General features: G+C 41.8%; 1 protein-coding gene across 4 annotated transcripts in view; it reads left to right on the top strand.

Moving 5' to 3' along the window:
- The first annotated feature begins 6,349 nt into the window (after positions 1 to 6,349).
- The window catches only part of NCAPG2 (non-SMC condensin II complex subunit G2), a 119,031-nt gene continuing 102,743 nt past the window's right edge, over positions 6,350 to 22,637 (top strand). For all 4 annotated transcript variants that reach the window (XM_048837631.2, XM_075125988.1, XM_048837633.2 and 1 more), the window contains exons 1-5: positions 6,350 to 6,487; positions 13,861 to 13,972; positions 17,409 to 17,597; positions 18,656 to 18,770; positions 19,878 to 20,038. In XM_048837631.2, coding sequence (XP_048693588.2) covers positions 13,895 to 13,972; positions 17,409 to 17,597; positions 18,656 to 18,770; positions 19,878 to 20,038 — 543 coding nt within the window. In that variant the 5' untranslated portion in view covers positions 6,350 to 6,487; positions 13,861 to 13,894. The remainder of the gene's footprint in view (positions 6,488 to 13,860; positions 13,973 to 17,408; positions 17,598 to 18,655; positions 18,771 to 19,877; positions 20,039 to 22,637) is intronic.

Here is a 22,637-nt window from a genome sequence, read left to right on the forward strand (position 1 = left end):
ATATCAATAGATCTAGATAACTTACACCCAAGAGTCTTAAAGGAACTAGCTGAGGAGCTCTCTGAACCACTAATGTTAGATTTTAACAAATCTTGGAAAACTGGGGAAATTCCAAAGGATCAGAGGACTCCCAACATAGTTCCAATATTTTAAATGGGTAAAAGGGAAAAATAAACAAGTTAGCCTGACACCAGTCTCAGGTAAGATAATGTAATGGTTAATTTGGGACTTTATTAACAAATAAAATAATGCCAAGTAGCATGATTTCATGGAAGGTAGATCTTGTCAGACAAACCAGCTGACTTTTTTTTTTTTGACAAGATTACAAGTCTGGTTAATAAATGCAACTAGTTGGCATAGTATACTTGGATTTCTCCAGGGCATTTGACTTAATACAACATGACATTTTTGTTGAAAAACTTGCATCATATGGAATGAGCAGGGAATTTATAAAATGAATTAAACTGGCTGATTGACAGATCTCAAAGTTAGAGCAGGCTGAATTTTTTTAGTTAACAGTTTATTTGCCAAAAAAATGCAGTTTTGGGTCGACCCAAAAATATTAGTGAATTTGTGCAGTTTCCTGAGTAGTTTCAACCTAACTAGAAAATCAAAATGTTTTTGGCAATGTCAAAATGAAATGGCTCATTTTGACATTATTGAAAGATGTTGATTTTTTGGGCTGGAGTCACAAAACAGGCAGAGGAGATTGTGCCATCCTCTTATAAACTCTAATCCAATGATTAAGGCACCACTTGGGATGTGGGTAGAAGACCTGGGTTCAATTTCCCACTTTGCCTCAAGTGAAGAAGGGATTTGAATTTACATCTCTCACATTGCAGGAGAATGCAAACAGACAAAAGGTTTAAAACAAACATAAGGAAGTACTTCTTCACACAACACACAGTCAACCTGTGGAACTCATTGCCAGGGGATGTTGTGACAAAACTATAATAGGGTTCAAAAAAGAACTAGATAAGTTCATGGAGGATAGGTTCACCAATAGCTATTAGTGCAAGCCCATGCTCGCTGAGTGTCCCTTGCCTCTGTTTGTGAGAAGCTGGGAGTGGATGATGGGATGGGTCACTCGACTGCCTGTTCTGTTCATTCCCTCTGAAGCATCTGGCATTGGCCACTGTTGGAAGACAGGATACTGGGCTAGATGGACCATGGGTTTGACCCAGTATGGCCATTCTTATGTTAGTGCCCTACCCCATGGCCATAGACTATTCTGGTGTAGGTTATTCTCAGTCTCTCCTATTGAAGCTGTTCCACTTTATATAAATAAATAGTCATTGGAGCAGGGACTTGAACTTGGGTCTCTCTGCCTAGATAAGTACTCTAACCACTGGACTGTCAAATCATTCGGAGTCTCTTTTTCTGGGCCAATGACTTGAATAGACTTGGAGTCTTTAAGATGAGCTTAGATACCTTTCTGAAAGATATGCTCTAATTCAACTTCTGGGAGAAATTCTACAGTGTGTGTGGGGAGGAGAATGCGGCTGGGCTGGATATTTCCTGGTGGTGTCTTTTGACCTTGGAATCTTTGACTTTGTGAGTCACCCTGTTCATCCCTTTCTTTCATGGACCATGGGAAGAACAACACTGCCTGAATGGCCCTCAGCATGTTCACAATACTTTCAGGTCTGCAGTAAGACAATAACTATAATCACATCTCATGCTTCAGGACTTCAAATCGGTCACCTGTAGGGGTCAGGAAGGAATTATTTTCCATAATGCACAATTGCCTAGATGTATTCGGGGTTTTCTTTTTACCTTCTTCTGAAGCATCAGGGACTAGCCACAGCTGGAGATGGGGCAATAGATGGAGAGCATCATCTGAGGTGCTACAGAGAATCCTCTTTTTTTAGATACCTGATTGGTGTGTCCTGTTCACATGCTCATGGTTAACTGATCACATTTGGCATCGGGAGTGGATTTTTCCCCACGTCAGATTGGCAGGAACCTGGAAGAATTTTCATTTTCCTCTGCACCATGGGGTATGAATCACCTGCGAGGACCATCTGGATATATCTCATCTAATCAATTCCCTGATATTGCAGGGTGTGACACTATGGCCCATATTCTTCATAGAAAGAAAAGGAGTACTTGTGGCACCTTAGAGACTAACCAATTTATTTGAGCATAAGCTGTAGCTCACAAAAGCTTATGCTCAAATAAATTGGATAGTCTCTAAGGTGCCACAAGTACTCCTTTTCTTTTTGCGAATACAGACTAACACGGCTGTTACTCTGAAATTCTTCATAGAGATATGCTTATTAGATGAATATGGCATAATTAAGATGTATTTTATGCAAGATGGGTCATGTGAGGTATCATTGGAAAGGTTATGATTTACTGAATGTGATTATCCAATTTGTATACATATATAATTTCTGTATCTGAAGTTAGGAATATTGACTATGTAACAATTATAACTGTGTTTTCACAAGGGGAACACCCACCAGACAGTAGGCAAACAGCCTGGATGGGCCATTAGGAAGGACAATTGGACTTTGAAGATGCTAATTTCCCACCTTCCTGAGAAGCTTCCTGGGATGCTGCTTTGACACTACAGGGTCATATGGTCATGTCACCTGGTACTGGACACCATCTTGGCCTGCTGGTATTTTTCCACTAGGAGGGGGTTGGGGTCAAACTGGGAAACAAAAGATTCCTGCCATATGCAAATCCTATTTAAGACTGGGGAGTGATTTAATCTAAGTTCATTCTTCACTGAATCCCCACCCAGAATGACTGCTGGAAATATCTACAAAACAAAGGGGAAGGAGGGAAGTGCAGGGTGCAGGAGGGGTTCAGGGTGCGGGCTCCGGCCTGCTGCCAACTACCTAGAGCGGCTCCAGGGTGGCAGTGGCATGCATCGGGGCCAGGGCAGGCTCTCTGCCTGCCCTGGCCCCGCTCCGCTCCAGGAAGCAGCTGGAAACATGTCCCTGGGATGGGGGGGGAGGACTCCATGTGCTGCTCTTGCCGCTCCTCTAGGTACCTCCCCCAAAGCTCCCATTGGCCACGGTTCCCCATTCCTGGCCAATGGGAGCTGCGGGGGGTGGACCCTGGAAGTGAGAGCAATGCACGGAGCCCTCTGCCCTCCCCCCACCCCCAGGGTTCACAGGGACATGGTTCTGGCTGCTTCAGGGAGCGGCGTGGGACTCGCGGTGCCAAGGGGGGCAATCCCACAGGCTGGATCCGACACACAGGCTGTAGTTTGCCCACCCCTGGCCTGGAGGTGGGTAGAGGGGCACAGGGAGCTTGGCGAGCCGCACAAAAGAACCCCGCAGGCCACGTGTTCGAGACCCCTGGTCTATTCCAACTAAAGTTACTGAGCTCAGTATAGGGATATCTGAGTTAAATGTAATGGCCTCATCTTTGGTAGTTATCAAGGGTTGGGGGTGTTTTACTAACCTCTTGCGGACGTGTGTGTAAGTGCTTGAGACTAAGTAAAGTTTATCTTTAAGTGAAAGCACTCTTGTGTTGTCCTGTTTGTGCCAGCCATCTATCGGTCGGACAGCCGTGTCTCCCCTGATTTATTTCCTGACACCACCTCGCACAGAGTCAAAGTTACCAAAAGCTTTGGGTTGAAAGAATCCCGGGTAACACCTCTTTGCACCCCTTCTCCTGCAACCACTGAGCAGTCTTCCCATAGATGTCAAGGTTTCTATGGCTGGTTCAGAGCTGTGGCTGTATAGCCTTTTCTCCCCCAAGTCCCAGGTGATCCAATATCTCCTGTCTACTTTCAGGCAGGAGCACATCTGGAGTGTGTAGTCCCCACAGTCAGCTGGTTAGTTGTGCACTACAACTGAGAGCAGATAGGTGTGCTCACCAAGCTGGACAACCAAGAAAAGGCATTTAAAAATTTGAAGGGGTGTTAAAGGAGGGGGCTTCCAGTCTACATGACCCGTGGGCATTGGAGTTAACAATTGTGAACAAAGCAGTCAGTGTCAGGTGGTGTGGGACAGCTGCTGAAGGACTGTTAGGATCAACACAGGTAAATGCAGTGTCTAAGCTTGTGCTATGTCAACCTCTGTACATCGATCATGACTCAACACTGCTCAGGGAGCTGGTGTTACTATGTCAGCATAATGGGGCACTTACATCAGTGGGAGACAAATTTAAGTGTAAACACATGCACAACTAGGTCGACTCAAGGCAGTTTACATTCACCTATGTCTTCCCAATATTGAAAAGACTAAAGTGCTCCATCAGCCTGCTTTAGGTCTTGCACATGACTCACCACAAACCACCATCAAGAGACAGACTTTGGAGACAGTCGAGCGAGCACTTCTGTTATCCTGGTAGCCACCTTTCTCAAAATGCAAAAATCAACGGTGAGATCCAGCACAGGACCCAGTGTGCAAGTGCATCCTTTGGGAAATTGCTCTGACGCATTTTCACAGACCATGACCAACAGCAGGATACCAGGATGCAGGTCTAGAAGGCAACTGTTATTCCTACACTCCTTTATGAATGCGAAACCTGGGTGACCTATTGACAGAACCTCAAGAGTCTGGAGAGGTACCACCAAGGAAGTCTCTGGAAGGTACTTTGCATCAAATGGAAAGATCACTGTACTAATGCCAGCATCCAGGACACTGAAGCCAATGTCACCAGCATTGAAGCAATCATCCTCATGCACCAACTTAGCTGGGCCGGACATTGTGTGGAAGCCACACTCTCACCTCCGAAAACCAGTCCTCTACTCTCAGCTCACCCATGGTCAAATATCCCATGGTGGTCAGAGGAAACGCTACAAAGACACACTGAAAGTGTATCTCAAGACAACTGATATTGACATCACAAGCTGGCAAGAGCAAGCAACCAATTGACCTCAATGGTGCCACATCTCCTTCAGACAGTAGCTCGCTTCGAGAAGCGTCTTGCCCTCAAAACTGAAATGAGAGAGAGAGAAGGAAGGAAAAAGAACTTTCTCTGAGCAGGCAGCTGACCCACCAGGAAATGTCTCTACCTACTGCAGGCAGATCTGTGATTCCAGGATTAGACCCCTGAGTCATCTCAGGACCCATATGTAAATCTGTGGTAGAGATCATCCTTGAATTGAGGGATTGCCTGAGACACAGAGAAATGGGACTTGCCTAGGCAAGTGGCAAGACCAGGAATAGAATCAAAACCTCCTGTCCCATTGTCTTATATATTAACTTGCAAATCACTGTGGTATGGCCTTTCAAGGGACTGTATTCTGTATCCTTTACAGAGGTGGCTGCACATCAGTGATGGCTGCAGCAACATTCTTCTCCAGAGAATTCAAAACCATGTTCTCCACTGCCTCTTTGTGGTTTAGGTTATAAATTAATTCCAGAGGCAGGGGCAACCCCCAGCACTTGCCGCTCTATTTTCAGCTGGAGAGGATGTAGAGTAAGGAAGCCCCTCTGTTTCAAGAAGCAAAGGACAAACGTGTAAAGACTCCAGGCAGTGCCAACTCTCATGTTTTTGTCTCATGATATTTGACATTTCACTTAAAGCCTCAACTCCCAGACAGCTCAGCAGCTGCTATTCTTAAAAGGTAAGGCCTTGTGGTTGCAGAAGAAAAAGCTTAAAGCCATGACGCAAGTGCTCCTCGGCTGTCAGCAGGCTCTGAAACCCAAGGTAAATTAAAAGAACCCCAAAATTGTTATGTAAAAAAAAATTCTCCTGATTTTGAAGCCAATCTTGTGATTTTTGAAGCCTGCCCCCTGTACAGATTACAGAACCCCAATGTGTAAGGGCATTGACCTGTCCTATTCAGCAAGTGATATGAAACTGCCGGTGTCACAGCTCTGCGGCTGGAGCCCCATAGGCCACAGCATTTCCTGCATGCATCCTATTGACATGCAGAAGGAGATGGACTCTTAGGGAACATCTATGCTGCGATCAGACAGCAGCGGCTGGCCCTGCCAGTTGATTTGGGCTGGGGCTGAGCGACTGTTTAATAGTTCGCCCTTGGGCGGCAACAGCCTGAACGCTGGGACCCTCTGCCTCGGAGGCGGCTTCCTGACATCATGGGGAGCCGAGGTCAGGCCGTGAAATCTGTGCCTGGGTGTGTGTGGAGGACCTCCGCCCATGACCCTTTGCGGGGCGGAGATGGAAAGTGCGTGGGGGAACGCGGGGAGCTGCTTGAGTCCAAAGGGACATTGCTCGCCTCCAAGCGGCCTTGCTGAAGCGCAAACGCCGCCAACCGGCTGGCGAGCGCAGGAACTGGAGGGCAGACGTTTCCCCGCCCACCTTGAGCGGCGGCAACCCCTAACCAGCCAGCTCCTCCCTTCAACGGCCGCAGTGCTCGCGCGCGCACGTCACGCCCTTTGTGGTGCAGACAGAGTCGAGTGGGTGGACGCAGAGGCGACGGGTGCGCGCTCGCACTTCCCCTCGCGCACGGCTGTGTAGCGGCGCTTGCGTAAGGGGCGTTGGCGGATAACGGCCGCCGCGCCGCGGGAGAATTCGAAACGGGGAGAGCGAGCGCAGAGCGGCTCGGGCCGATGTGAGTCTGGGGTTCCTGGGTGCGGGGCTGACGCTGGGGGCCGGCTGAGGAATGGTGCTGCTGCCTGTCAGTGTCAGGGCTGGCCGAGGAGCCTGGGCAGGGGGAGGTTGGTTTTGTCACGGCTGTGTGAGAGAGTGCGGGGCTGCAGGCGGCCGGGAGCGGTGGGATGCTGGGCGGGCTGCCTGGGTGGGGAGGGAGGGAGCGCGCGGGGTGGCGGTGGCGGTGCTAGCCCGGTTCGCGGTGGCGGGTATCCGTATCATCGGGTGTCTGTTTCCCCAGTCCTCCGGCTGGGCTCCTGCGCCTCAGAGAAGAGGTGCCCCTAGGGGCAGCGCTGCTCTGCCCCAGCTAGCAGACTTGGCCTGGCTCCTTCCTGAAGCGACCTGCCTCTCAAATTCCCAGGCTGTTGAATCTCACCGAGCAGTCGGGCGACATTAACAACAGAAAAACCAGGGGAGGGGATTCATATCACTGAAATATTCCAGACTATGAAATCGTCACCCACAGGACCTGTACCATTAACTGGGCAAAACCCATACGTATGCTGCAAGTACCAATCATACTACACTGGGCCTTAGGGATAGGGCTAGAGAATAAAATAAGACTTTTTTCTTCTCTACCGTTTCTACAAGTTCTTTTGATGAAGGGCTTTGTAAATGGAATATACTTCAATTACACCATTACAACACATTATTTGTGTTATCACTTATTAAGTAAAAACTGGCTTATGTATGATTAGCAACTGAAATGTCAACTTCCTGTTTAATTTCCACCTCACTTTTTCTCTCACACTTCCTGCACTGGCATATGATTTTATTGTTACAGCTTGAGTTTTATAGCCATAGGCCTTTGCTCATTACCTTGGTATATACATTGTTACCCCTTTGTACCCACTTACTATTTCTAAATTAAAAACATAAAAGGGAGGAGCTAATTAAAAAAATACCACAAACTACTGATACTTTTTTCTCCTGTTTTTTCTGTATCAGAAAGTTTGATGTTTCAGCCACCAAAGTTGATGGAAGATTTGCAATAAATATTTGGAAATTATGTAGAGGAGAATAAAGTGGGATGGGTAGGTAAATATCCTTAATGACAATAACATGCCTCAAGTATAAGCATTATTGATGGTGGTAGAAGGGAGCTGAATCTTGTAGGTAGTTATGTAAAAGGGAGAATTACAATGTAAAGAGGTAGACATGAAAAGTGGGAAATGTGTCTTGTTCTTACTGAAAAGGCACTTTGACACTCAACTCTGCACCCCATTTTAAACTTATTACAGCTTCCAAAATTATTATTTTTTTGCCACAAACAATTAACCTCTAATGAGCTTCAGAAATAAGCAGAGAGTGCAAAGCTAATTATGGATGTTACCCTCAGTATCTGAATCTATAGTCACATGACCATCTCCACTAAATGCTGGATTCTTGTTTAAATTTTCTCGCTAGGTGATACAGGCAGTATTATACCTCAGGTGCACCACCAATTTTTTTTTTTTTTACGATCTAGCAGAAAAGTGTGAATCGAACTAGTTCTGATTGTTAGTAACCACAGGATGAAGTTCTATTCTTTGTTCAAAAGTTCAAAATTTTGTGAAGTTAATCTTTTATCTAGATACTTAAAACAAAATCAGTTCACACCATTCTCCTCATTCTCTCTTTTGTTAGTTTTTACTGGATTCTAGCTTAGATGGTACAGAAATCCTCTTGCTGATTTAAGTTTCACTTAAGACATTAGTGTGGGTATTTCTTGCTTCTTATTGCTTAACATCTTACTGTAAATTGCACAAAGACAAAACAAAAGTATTTTGAAAAATTCAACCAGTTCAAAAAGGAGCTAGAAGAGATCTTTAGCTCTGCTTTAGTGCTGAGTTGAATCTTCCTTGGACAGGGCACAAAGATTTCCTTGACCAAGTCCTGATCTACTCCTAAAACTTTTGTGCTGAGCTATTAGTGCATGTGTCCACACTTGCACTTGTCTGCAAGAGACAAAATTTCCATTATGGCCATGTAGTAAACCGCTTCCCCATAGCGATGTGGAGCTGTGGTTGATCTACTGAAGTCGATGCAGTGCTAGTGTAGAAACTGTGTGACCTGTGTTGACCCTAATGGTCCACCAACAGCTGTCCCACAATGTCCCATTTCCTGTGACAGTGATTGGTCTGGTCACAATTGTGAACTGTGCAGCCCAGGGTCACGGAGACCGAAAGCATCACCTCCCCTCCCTGCCTGTGTATTTTTGAAATGCCTTTTCCTGATTGACCAGCTTGGAGAGCACATCTAGCAGCTCATCCTTGTTGTGTGCAGCTGCTCAACTGAACATGCCAGCTCCATGCACTAGATGCGCTCCTGCCTGGAGTAGACAGGAGGTATTGAATTCTCTTTGTGGGGAGAAGCAGCTGTGCAAGGACAGCTACAGACCAGCTGAGGAAACATGAACATCTATGAACAGATTGCACAGGGGTATGACAGGGATCAGCAGCGTGTCACGTGAAAGCAAAGGACCTACACCAGTTATACCACAATGCCAGGGAGCACAACAATAAATCTGATCCTGAGTCAGAGATCTGCCACTTCTACAATGAGCTGCATGCCATATTTGGTGGAGACCCCATCAGCACCCCACAGATCAATTTGGATACCTGTGAGGAGCCTGAGACAGATCTCTGCTGTGAACACTGAGGGGAAGTTGAAGGGAGGCTGTTCTAGCTGTGCCATGAGCAAGGACCTGTTAGAGACTCCACCATAGTCTAGCCAGTCCTGCCAGCCAAGCATGGAGGAGCCAGGGGAAGGGATCACTGGTAAGCGTGTGCATACATTTTTCCTTACGATCTTTAAATTTAAAGATCATGCACAGCCCATCCCACCCACAAGTTAACATGACACCAGTATCAACTTCTCATTGTTTTACTCATATGAGTTGAGTTAGTGCTACAACAAATAGGTAGAGTTGACAACTGCTTTTCATTCCCCTGTTGGGTTGGCGGGGAACCCATTGGGAGCAGTTTGCCTATGTACATAGGGACGTCTCATATTATCCTGAAAGATCTTGGTGAAAATTTCATGGAGAAATTCAGCAATCGTCTCTTGAAGGTTTCTAGGGATGGCAGCCTTATTTCTTCCTCTGGGGTGGGATGCTTTCCCACTTTGGTCTGTGATGAGTTTGGCTGGCATCCTTGCAGTAAACAGGCTAGCAACACGGTGGGGCCTGGGTGGCTTCAGGATGCCAGTAGCAGCTGTGCTGTCTGTGCCTTTGTTACCCTCAGGAATGAGATACCAGCTAAAACCATCACCATCTGTGGAAAACAGTGCTAGTATTCAATGCCACTTCCCTATACTCATACCAGTGGAATATGGACAAAAAAGTTATTGTTTCTCGCAACTGAAGTTCCTCCCCGCAACACACTTTCACTTGCAGCTGGCTGGGGCTGGAGAGTAGCAATGCACAGAGGCACTCCAAAGCTGAAGTGTCAATAAGATGTCATCTGAAAAGTTTTTATGGGAATAAGGGAAAAGAGTTTTGAAACTTATCTCTCCCTTTCCGTTGTGACTGTAAATACAATGATGCATCTGTCAGCAGTTGGCATTGTGACATTCTCCATACCTTCAGAACACCTTGACCCTGAGGTGGAGGAGAAAGGGAGAGGACTAAGGAGGACGTGCAGTGAGATGCTGCAAGCCAGGGCCTTGAGGGCCATTGTTGCAGGTGGCATGGAGAAGGAAAGAGTGAAGAGGGGAGAGGCCCAGAATTCCAGCGGAAAAAGGAGAGCGAGAGAGTCTATGGCATAATGGGTCTTCTCAGGCAGCAAACCGAAATGCTGCAGATCCTGGTTGACCTACAGGTCCAAAAATCTCAGACTCCCCTCTGCTTGGAAAACTCCATGGTAGCAGCTCCTTATATCGCCACCCCCCACAACGTTTCACCTGGCATCACAGGTTATATCCTTACCCCACGTGTGGGGACAGCAAGGAAAACCAGAATATCACAATCTGACCTGTGAGAAGCATGACTGGTGTATGTGTAGCTCCAGCAGATTACACTGGTGCACTAAAATGGACAAATGTTTGTTGCCTTTCCAATTTCAAAGTTCCATTCCATTAATTTTTGTTTATAGTTTATATTGCATTGCCTGTTGCAGGGTGAATTGATTTTAAATCAGCAATTTAAATCGTGATTTAAATCACCAAGTGGAAAGCCTCAGTTTAAATCATTGTTTTTAATCAACTTTTCTATTTGTACTTCAGTTGTTTTCTAAGGAAAGGGTTCAGAGTAACAGCCGTGTTTAGTCTGTATTCGCAAAAAGAAAAGGAGAACTTGTGGCACCTTAGAGACTAACCAATTTATTTGAGCATAAGCTTTCGTGAGCTACAGCTCACTTCATCAGATGCATACTGTGGAAAATACAGATGATGTTTTTATACACACAAACCATGAAAAAATGGGTGTTTATCACTACAAAAGGTTTTCTCTCCCCCCCCCCCCCTCCTGCTGGTAATAGCTTATCTAAAGTGATCATTGTCCTTAGAATGTGTATGATAATCAAGGTGGGCCATTTCCAGCACAAATCCAGGGTTTAACAAGAACGTCTGAGGAACGGGGGGCGGGGGGGGGGGGGGAGAGGAGGGAAGGAATAAGTAAGGAGAAATAGGTTACTTTTTATAAGTAACCTATTTCTCCTTACTTATTCCTTCCCTCCTCTCCCCCCGCCCCCCGTTCCTCAGACGTTCTTGTTAAACCCTGGATTTGTGCTGGAAATGGCCCACCTTGATTATCATACACATTCTAAGGACAATGATCACTTTAGATAAGCTATTACCAGCAGGAGGGGGGGGGGGGAGAGAAAACCTTTTGTAGTGATAAACACCCATTTTTTCATGGTTTGTGTGTATAAAAACATCATCTGTATTTTCCACAGTATGCATCTGATGAAGTGAGCTGTAGCTCACGAAAGTTTATGCTCAAATAAATTGGTTAGTCTCTAAGGTGCCACAAGTTCTCCTTTTCTTTCTAAGGAAAGGTGCTCATTGGTTGACAAGCATTAAAATATGTTGATTTAGAGTTACATAGAGCTTTTACACTAGATTTGGTGCATCTTTTTTGCTGCCTAGGAGGATACACTGTAACTGTATACATTTATTTAAGCAATTATATAGCTTAATATATTCAGATTCTTAATTGTGTACCTTTAATTTGTTAGAAAATGGTCAATGCCATAGTGCTTATTTATTAACTTTTTGTTCATGATTTGTATCAAACTGTATTAGGATGGTAACGGAACTTAAACATACAACAGTGTATAAAAAATATTGTTATTAAACAGAACATTTAAATTAAATATTTTGGCTACATACACTTCCTTTATAAAACATGTTTCACATTTACAACTAAAAGATTTTTTTTAAACAAGGGATTACCTGTAGTTGGTGAATTAAACTGATTATTTCATGCACTTTTAGTAAGTATGTACAGCCCCACTCAAGCAGCCAAGTATACACACAAATGAAAGAAATACGAACTTTGACAGCTGTATGCCCATGTAACTTGTATCATCCAAAGTTTGTAATACAGATATGTCCATGGCATTTAACATACGTCATCTCTGGAGCGGATAATGTAATACTTCTGCGATGTAGCCAGCTCAGTCAGCAAATTAATATAAATGTGAGGAATTTTGTCAAAATTCACAAATACTTTCCTCTGGTCCCTCCCCGCATTAGATCTCACATTTTTGTGGAGATATAAAATTGTTTCTCCCTTGCAGTGTCACTCAAATATTTTGGCTTTGTAAAGTGAACTGTTTTACTGCTGGGGTAAGTTCTATAGAAAATCTCCAAAACTTCAAAAATATACCTTGCAAAAACAAGTTTGAACTGGTTGACGTTATAAATATCAGTAATAAATTTTTACCCTGTTTTTAAGGCTGGAAGCAAATGTCAATTATTCAGCTGATCCAAAGGTTTTGATTATTTTTAATGCCTGAAAAATTTGAGGATTACTATTCAGAAGAAAGAACAGGAGTACTTGTGGCACTTTCAAGACTAACAAATTTATTTGAGCATAAGCTTTCGTGGGCTACAGCCCACTTCATCGGATGCATAGAATGGAACATATACTAAGAAGATAGATAGAGATAGATATATATATATATATAGAGAGAGAGAGAGAGATACACACATACATAAGAGAACATGAAGAGGTGGAAGTAGCCACATCAACTGTAAGAGGCTAATTAAACTAAGTTGGGCTATTATCAGCAGGAGGAAAAAAACTTTTGTAGTGATAATCAAGATGGCCCATTTAGACAGTTGACAAGAAGGTGTGAGGATACTTATCATGGGGAAATAGATTCAATGTGTGTAATGACCCAGCCACTCCCAGTCTCTATTCAAACTCAAGTTAATGGTATCTAGTTTGCATATTATTTCAAGCTCAGCAGTTTCTTGTTGGAGTCTGTTTTTGAAGCTTTTCTGTTGCAAAATTGCTATCTTTAAGTCTGTTACTGAGTGGCCAGAGAGGTTGAAGTGTTCTCCAACCGGGATTCCTGTTGTCAGATTTGTGTCCATTATTCTTTTGCGTAGAGACTGTCTGGTTTGGCCAATGTACATGGCAGAGGGGTATTGCTGGCACATGATGGCATATATCCAGCAGAGTAATCAGAGGTGGATATGAAAGATGAATGTGTGGGGCTTCAGCAAAGAGATCCTTGGGTAACACACTAGTGAGAAGTGTAGTCAAGAGCTAGGCTTAATATATTTAGAGAACTGTTTGTTTTTTCTCTCCCATCATACCAATAAAAGCTGTTAGAAATCGGGCATTCCTATCAAAGGCAGGCAACAGGACTAGTAGGTATATCTTGTAGTATAAACTGTGGGTTAACTGGGCACTACTTAGCTCTTGCTGGTCTAGGTCTTGCTCCTTAGGTCAAAGTTGAAAAATTTGGTGAGGCAGCACTGAGAGAACTTGAACTGCCACTGTTTGTGGCTTTGTGGAAGTAAATATTGCTGTCTGGGATGCTAAGTTATTAGCTAAAAAGAGAGTTTGGTGGAAAAAGTAATGATCCTCGTTTAAAAAAAACCTAAGTTCTTCTAAACTTTCTTTAAAAAGATCTCTTTCCTACTAAAGCATTTTTGTTTTTTATTTAAAGTACAGATTCTGAAGGTTGATGTCATTATTAACCAGAAAATTAGCTAGTAAAGCTATCTGTGAACATGCTTTTTGGGGTAATAAATGATGTGGTCTGTTTCTTATGAAGTATGATTTGGATGAGAAATTTATTAACCTTACTCTTGTACCCATAATGCCTCTTCATCTGAAAAATTACACTATATACTGATTGAAAAAAGGTATTTTTTTAATAACTGACTTTTTTCTCGTAGCTTCACAAATTAAGGACCTTTGGAAAAATAAATCATGACAAGACGTGAAGCATTTCTACAAGTTGTATCTACAGATACTGTTGAAGAGTTTGTGCATTATTTGCAGCTTCATGTAAGTAATCCATGATAAATATGGATAATAATAGTAAAATCCTCCCACCTATCAATACTTAGATTTTTTTTTTTAAATCTATGCTAGTAACTGCAACCATGTTTAGAATAATTATTGTGGTAAATATTAATTTAAAAATTAGTACTTAAAGTGCATTGTCAACTTAGACTACTGAGTTTTTCTGGTTACCAATCCAGTATACTAAAATTTGTTTTTATTTATTTTCTCTCCATTCCCCCACTTTTTAGAGATATTTTGTCTTCTCATCTCTCCTTCTGGTATTTTTTTGCTTCCCATCACCTTTTGTACGTCCTCTATTCATTCTATCTTTTATCTGCTAAGATACAGCATGTGCTGTTAGGGGATCTCAATGAAACTGACTTAAGCATGTTTATTTGCATAGTTTGCAACAGGATACTTGTGTTTCTCAGCGAAGCTTAGACTGCGTTCTACTCAGTTTCACTAATATGCTGTTATAAGAGCCTTCCATATAAGTCTGTCCCACAGGTGAAATTGAAATATGAGCTGTCTGCGATCCCATGCCAGATATAAATTCCTGAGCTCCATAAAGAGATCCTGAAACAAAGTATAATTTCATCAAATTATATACATATGAACTATTAAATAGACTTTAGAGTTAAGTATTACAAATGGCAAATACCCATAAATCACTGTCTTCAACTGAGAAGCTTAATTGCCAAATAACTTAATCAGGAGTAGGCTGTCAAAATGGCAAATGAAGATTTAACCATGTGATTTCCATTAATAAAGAATTGGACAGTTCTGTATTCACACTACTTTGAAAATGTGCTTGTTTTAACCCTGACTCAAAAATGAAACCTGATTTATTGCAGACATAATACCAAGAAACTATATTGTATGTATGTATGTTTTATAAAACGCTGGTGTCTTATATACAACTTGGTCACTCTTAAAATATGTTCATTCACTGGTAATTGAGTTGCTTAGCATAAAGCAAATCAAACCATTCATGGGTAGTTTACTACAAATTTCAAAGAGAAATGAAGACAATATTATTACACCACAAATTCCATCTAAATATTAATATCTCATTTTGATCTCTGAATCAATAGAATATAGTAATGAAACATTATAGACAGGAACAGAAGTTTAGCATCTACTACCTAATTCTATCACATTGTTAAACTTCTAACAAGATCTAAGTAAACACAGACAAATACAGTTATTATCTACTTTTGATCTTCTAACAATACAGGCACTTTAATCTACTTAACATGGTTTTGCTAACTATCTACAAGGAATAGTCCTGTTTTACCATTTCAGCACTCTTCTAATATGTCCTTAAGGGTTGTTAAAGCCTGCTGGTTGCTTAACCCTTGCTGGCTCAGTGTCACGCTAATTGTTCTGGGTGAATTCAGTTCCCACATGGATGACTGTTACTGAGGGTCATCTAAGAACTTTATGATGCGTGTATGCGTGTGCGAAAGTTAGGTCTTTTAGAGTGACCATTATATGCCCCCACCCCCTTTTTTTTTTTTTTTTTTTTTTTTTGAAGCTGGGATATACACCTTATGTCAGGGTAATTTTGGTTAGCCTGCATTTAGAAGCTAACAAATCCTGTTTTGAGTTGAGGGCAGTGAGGAGGAAAGGAATTTTGTCAACAGATCGCTCAGTTGATATTTTGTTAGGACATCATGATGAGATGGAGTACTTGTGGCACCTTAGAGACTAACAAATTTATTAGAGCATAAGCTTTCGTGAGCTACAGCTCACTTCATCGGATGCATACAGTGGAAAATATAGTGGGGAGATTTTATATACACAGAGAACATGAAACAATGGGTGTTACCATGTTTTTGAGACCTAAAAGTGGCAATTCTTCAACAAAAAAACTTCAGAAACAGACTCCAGCAAGAGACTGCTGAATTGGAATTAATTTGCAAACTGGATACAATTAACTTAGGCTTGAATAAAGACTGGGAGTGGATGTGTCATTACACAAAATAAAACTATTTCCCCTTGTTTATTTCCCCTCCTACTGTTCTCGTAAACGGCTGGAAATGGCCCACCTTGATTATCACTACAAAAGGTTCCCCCCTCCCTGCCCTCCTGCTCACCTTTCCTGATCACTTTGTTACAGTCTGTATGGTAACACCCATTGTTTCATGTTCTCTGTATATATAAAATCTCCCCACTATATTTTCCACAGTATGCATCCGATGAAGTAGCTCACGAAAGCTTATGCTCAAATAAATTGGTTCGTCTCTAAGGTGCCACAAATACCCCTTTTCTTTTTACGAATACAGAGTAACATGGCTGTTACTCTGAAACCTGTGACACCTTAGAGATTAACAAATTTATTTGAGCATAAGCTTTTGTGAGCTACAGCTCAATTCATCGGGTGCATGCTGTAGCTCACGAAAGCTTATGCTCAAATAAATTGGTTAGTCTCTAAGGTGCCACAAGTACTCCTTTTCTTTTTGCAGATACAGACTAACATGGCTGATACTCTGAAACCTGTTCTTTTGAATGTTATCACAAACGTTTATCTAAAAATACCATCAGTGCAGGATTCTTACTTCTGGATTCTAATTTTGTAATGGAAGAATGGTGAAATTCCCTCTAGCTGTAAGTCAAGAAGGACGTGATAGGAACATTTGGAGCATTTATACTCAGCAGGTGGTATTGTTTGATGGTCAATGGGGAACCTGGTTCATGATTACGGCTACGATTATGTCATGGAAGTCACGGAATCCATGACTTCCATTGACCTCCTTGAAATTTTCTGCCCTGGGGCTGGAGCTCCCAGCCAGCTTTGCCTTTGGAGCTCCTAGGCCCCAACCTGGTGGGGGGACCCTGTGCAGCTGCCCAGCCATGGTGGGCTGCCGGTGGGATCCCGCGCAGCTGCCCAGTGGCGGGCGGCTGGGGGACCCTGCAGCAGCCCAGCCCCGAGGAAGAGGGACCTCGGAGCTCCCACGCACTGCATCGGTGTGAGACCCGGGAGCCCCAGCAGCAGTGGGTGCTGAACCTACCTATCCCTTTTGTCAGGGATATTTTTTGTCAGGGACAGGTCGCAGGCTGCCATGAATTTTTATTTCCCATGACCTGTCCCTGACTTTTACTAAAAATATCCGTGACAAAAACTTAGCTTTATTTATGATTGGTCCCACTTACTGTTGCCCTCAAAGATGAAAAGACTTTGCATTAAGGAAGTTCTCATTGTTTTTTGATAAGGAGTTAAGATTTAGAAGTAGGAATCCTTCAAATTGATGTCATCAAATAAGCAGAATTTCAAGCAAGTAATTTTCCCTTTATTACTAGGTATAGTATGAAAGATTTGTTTAAAATAAGCATTTATTTTATTGCAGTGTGACTGTATCAATGTAAACCACTACACTGACACAGAATAAATTTGTTATTTTGTGCCATGTAATGTTTTCTGAACACTTTACAGAAAGATCCATTTGATCCATTTGATCTGAATGAATTGCTTCAGGAATTACCAAGAAAACAGAAGGAAGTATTATGGGAGAGGCTGACGCATCTATTAACACAAATTTTGGTAGAGAACCCAGTGGAAAGATGGCAGAGGATTGAAGATGAAAGTGATGATGATATGGAAATAGAGGAAAGTCCCAAAATGGTAAAATAAAAATACAAAATCTTCCAGTGTGCTATTCAAGATTCTGAGTACTTTGAATTAGGATCTTCTACCAGCAGATGTATCTATTTAGAGATGGCACAGAATTGGTTTGTAGAACTTCCAAAAAACAAGTTGGGGTTTTTCAGAGTTAACGCTCTTTAATCTTTTCCTGCTCTCTTTATAATCTGGAGTTTTGACTGTTTCTGGGGTATACTTAAGTGATGCTAACCGTGTATTAATTGATCAAATGTTATTACAAGTTCAGTCTTTTACAAATTCAGTGTTCACAGCAGGAAGACTGCCAGCTTTTCTTGTCAATCTCATATCTCCGATATGGAGCCGTGAAATTGACAAGAATGACACTTACGTTGACTATTGGTTCATTCTGTGTCTACACTGACGCTGCGTCACCCTAACTACACGGACATAAGCCTTACGCCTCTTGTGGAGGTGGAGTTATTATGTCGGTGTTGTAGAGCACTTGTGTTGGTGGGAGCAAGACTGTGATGTAATGGTCCACAAATTATAAAAGTTGGAGAACCGCTGTACTAACACAATAATGCTTTACCTTATATAGCACATTGCAGCTGAGGATTTAAACAATTTAAAATTACAAATGCATTAATCCACAAAACAACCCTGCTAAGTAGATATAATTTCTTATCTCTGAAATGGGGATATGCTGCGAAGTTCGGATTACAAACCAGGCTCGTGGCTTAAATACAAACAAAAATTCTGTATTAGTAATTAAATTAGGAATTAGATAATAAAAATCAAAAGCCTTTTGTTTGAATTTAAATTTTGTAAAAACTTTGGTTTTTGCAGATATGAATGTTGTGCCATAATTGACTTGATAGTTTCCATCTAACATTGAACAAAGCAAGTGGATATGTGTCCAGAACATTGTTTGAGCTATGCACGCTCATTTTCTGTAGCTAATGCTTATTTTCTGAGACTTTATTTTTTTCAGAATTATAGCCTATTTTGAAGCCTTTCGAGTTATTATAAAGAAAACTATTTTTCAGTTTACTTAAGATGAATTGTTTTTTAACTTTCAGAAACAAATGACAGCTGTGATCCAAGGGGTGACAACTGTAGTTACTGCTTCGATACCTGTAGTAGATGAAAATATAAACTACAAAGCTCTTCTAGAATGTGCTCTAATATTAAATGGTGGGTATTTTTCTTAATGTGGAATGTTATATAGTATGCTGATTTTCGGCAGCACTTTAGTACACTGATCTGCTGCTAATGGTTGAGTTGTCTTGTTTTTGTTGTGGTTTGACTAAAAGGGTGAACTTTGGTACCAGAGACACTAATATTTTGGCCTGCAGGCCTTATTTACTATGACAGCTTACTGTGAAGGATGGCAGGCAGGGGGTTGCATATCCTAATTTGGATTCCTTATTTCCTCCAAAAAATAAGTTTACAATCCATCCCATAAGAAAAAACAGTTTTATGTCATTCTTTTTTTACATCGTGTTGGTTGACTCTCCTGTCCCTAAAAAACAAGTAAACTATCAGTTTAAATACATTTTTCAAATATTCGTGTCCAACATTCTATGGGACAGTTGTCAAAGGAAGATGGAAGGGGAGATGAAGGTCAGTGTAATTGTGCCTCAACTATTTAAGAAGTATCAGTATGTTCACATAGATATAACTGTTGCTCCAATGACACTCTGGTGAAGAATCCAGGTACCATCTGAAAATAAATTTATCACCAGCTTAATTATGTGTTCATCTGCTGATGATTTGTGGTTTTCTAGTGCATTTGTGTAAGCTAATATAGCGCTAAGTATACTGAGTGTTTGATTTTAAATTCTGTCTATGAGATTGATTTTTTTTTTTCAAGTGTAGGGCATCTAGAATTCTATCTATGTGCTGGAAAAATAAAAGGGGTGGGGGGTTATAATTTAGAGATGTGTCCAAGGCTAAGCTGTGCATCTTCATCCCCCAAATCCTGTACAAACATAACTAACTACCCCAGGTGAGGTAGGTAAGTACCTTTATCTCTCTGTCACTATTAAAATGGGTGAATCTTATGAATTGAATTATTGCTGACCCAGTATACTCTGACAAAGAGCTTAGAGCTTAATAGAACCATTTATATAAACCCAAACAACTTATTTTTCTGTTTGTGATTGGTATTGTGGGCACAAACGTAGGAAGAACAGAACTTTGAGGTAGGCATCATGAGACAGATTCAACTTGCTAATAGGCTGTTGTGCCACAGGAGTTTGATTATACTTGCAGTAAATAATTGCTTTGCACTCGTTGTAGGTATTTTTTATGCATTATCTGAATCTGAAAAAGTCCTGCAGGGTGCCATCCAGCAATTATGTGGTATGTGGTGGGAGAAAGGACTGGAAGGAAAAGAACAACTGGGGAAAACAGCTTTTATTATGCTGCTAAGAAAAAGTCTGAAGAGCAAAACTGGTTTGGTATGTTGAAGCTATGTGGATAACTTTATAATTATTATTGAATATCCAGAGTTCATATGTATCTAAAATATCCTTCATTTTATTTGAGCTAATTGATCGTCTCAGTCATAAAGGCCTCTAATATAATTTATCCAACATATGTTTAAGGCTGATTGGATCTAAAGTGTCTCCAATGGATACCTGTCTTGCAATTTGTGTTTTTAAATTGTTATAATCCGGTGTAGAATGAATTTAAAACTTGAATCCTTTTGAAAATGATATCACGTGATAAGTTAGCCACTTGTTCTGCAACCTTTCCTCTCACTTTCTCCCCCTTCCCCCAGAAAGTTAATGGTCAATATTTGTAGAGTGGCTAATGATTTCGGGTGACTCAATTTTGGGGTGTCGTTCCTGAATAACCTGAAAAGGGCTTTATTTTTCAGAGTACATGTGCTCAGCACTTTTCAGAAATTATCCTTTTTTAATTCAGCCTTATGCTAGATCAGCCTTTATTGTGCGATGTCACAGGGGCTGGCCCTCGGAGGGGTCAGGCACCCAGGCTCGGCTAAGGAGAGTAAACCAATCTAGATCCACCTGTGGATTGGTAATGGGATAAGAATGGCCATACGGGTCAGACCAAAGGTCCATCTAGCCCAGTATCCCGTCTTCCGAAAGTGGCTAATGCCAGGTGCCCCAGAAGGAATGAACAGAATACGTAATAATCAAGTGATCCATCCCCAGTTGCCCATTCCCAGCTTCTGGCAAACAGAGGCTAGGGAGCACCCCTGTCCATCTTGGCTAATAGCCATTGATGGACCTATTCTCCATGAATTTATCTAGTTCTTTTTTGAACCCTGTTATAGGTTTGGCCTTCACAACATCCTCTGGCAAGGAGTTCCACAGGTTGACTGTGCGTTGTGTGGAAAAAATACTTCCTTTTATTTGTGTTAAACCTGCTGTCTATTAATTTCATTTGGTGACCCCTAGTTCCTGTGTTATGAGAAGGCATAAATAACATTTCCTTATTTACTTTCTCCACACCAATCATGATTTTTAGACCTCTATCGTATCCTCCCTTAGTCATTTCTTTTCCAAGCTGAAAAGTCCCAGTCTTATTAATCTCTCCTCATATGGTGGCCATTCCATACCCCTAATCATTTTTGTTGCCCTTTTCTGAACCTTTTCCAATTCTAATATATCTTTGGAGATGGGGTGGCCACATCTGCACACAGTATTCAAGATGTGGGCGTACCATGGATTTATATAGAGGCAAGATATTTTCTGTCATCTTATGTATCCCTTTCTTAAAGATTCCCAACATTCTGTTTGCTTTTTTGACTGCTGCTGCACATTGAGTGGATGTTTTCAGAGAGCTATCCACAATGACTCCAAGATCTTTCTTGAGTGATAACAGCTAATTTTATATGTATAGTTAGGATTATTCTTTCCAGTGCGCATTAATTTGCATTTATCAACATTGAATTTCATCTACCATTTTGTTGCCCAGTCACCCAGTTTTCAGAGATCCTTTTGGAGCTCTTTATTGTCTGCCTGGGTCTTACAAAAGCACTCAAGATAGTTATCATCTGCAAATTTTGACACCTTAGTGTTTACCCTTTTTTCCAGACCATTTATGAATATGTTGAATAAGACTTGTCCCAGTACAGACTCTTGGGGGACACCACTATTTACCTCTGTCCTTTCTGAAAACTGACCATTTATTCCTAACATTTATTTCCTAACTTTTAACCAGTTACCAATCCTTGAGAGGATCTTCCCTCTTATGCTATGACTGCTTACTTTGCTTAAGGGCCTTTGGTGAGGGACCTTGTCGAAGGCTTTCTGAAAATCTAAGTACGCTATGTCCACTGGATCCCCCTTGTCCACATGCTTATTGACCCTGTCAAAGAATTCTAGTAGATTGGTGAAGCATGATTTTCCTTTACAAAAACCATGTTGACCCAGCAAATTATGTTCATCTATGTGTCTGACAATTTTGTTCTTTACTATAGTTTCAACCAGTTTGCCCGGTGTTATACCAATAAAATAAAAACGAGCAGGATCTTATTAAAGGGGGAAAGGCAAAATGCTATATTTATTGTGAATACAGAAAGAATCATAGTAAGCAGTTAGTTATAGCTATACATTCCATTCAATTTCATATTTATTCACACACACACACACACACACACACACACACACACACACACACACACACACACACACACACACACACACACACAGGTTCTGCAAGGTTGTTATCATAGTTACCAGCCTTAGAGTTGCTCATGCCAAGCCACTGGCCAGGTGGCGTGGACATGAGGAGGGAGCAGGGCCTTGTCAGATGCTCATCTGACGCTCCTGGAAGTTGGTTTGCAGAATCAGACCCCAAAGTTCTCACTTTCTAGAGTCCATTTTTATAGGAATTTCTTCCAATGCCAGTCTATGGGAATTGCTTCATCATGCTGTTGCTGAATCAGTCAGCAGATAGCACATTCCTGATGGCTCCATGCTGCCAGATGTTATCTTGTTCTTTGGTTCTCCCATCCTTGAGGCTGTTGGGTGGATTCCAGTCTGCCCTCCAGGGGTCCTCTAGTTATTTCCACTTGACGCCTTCTTC

The sequence above is a fragment of the Caretta caretta genome, chromosome 2 (genome assembly GCF_965140235.1).
Source record: "Caretta caretta isolate rCarCar2 chromosome 2, rCarCar1.hap1, whole genome shotgun sequence".
Lineage (NCBI taxonomy): Eukaryota > Metazoa > Chordata > Testudines > Cheloniidae > Caretta > Caretta caretta.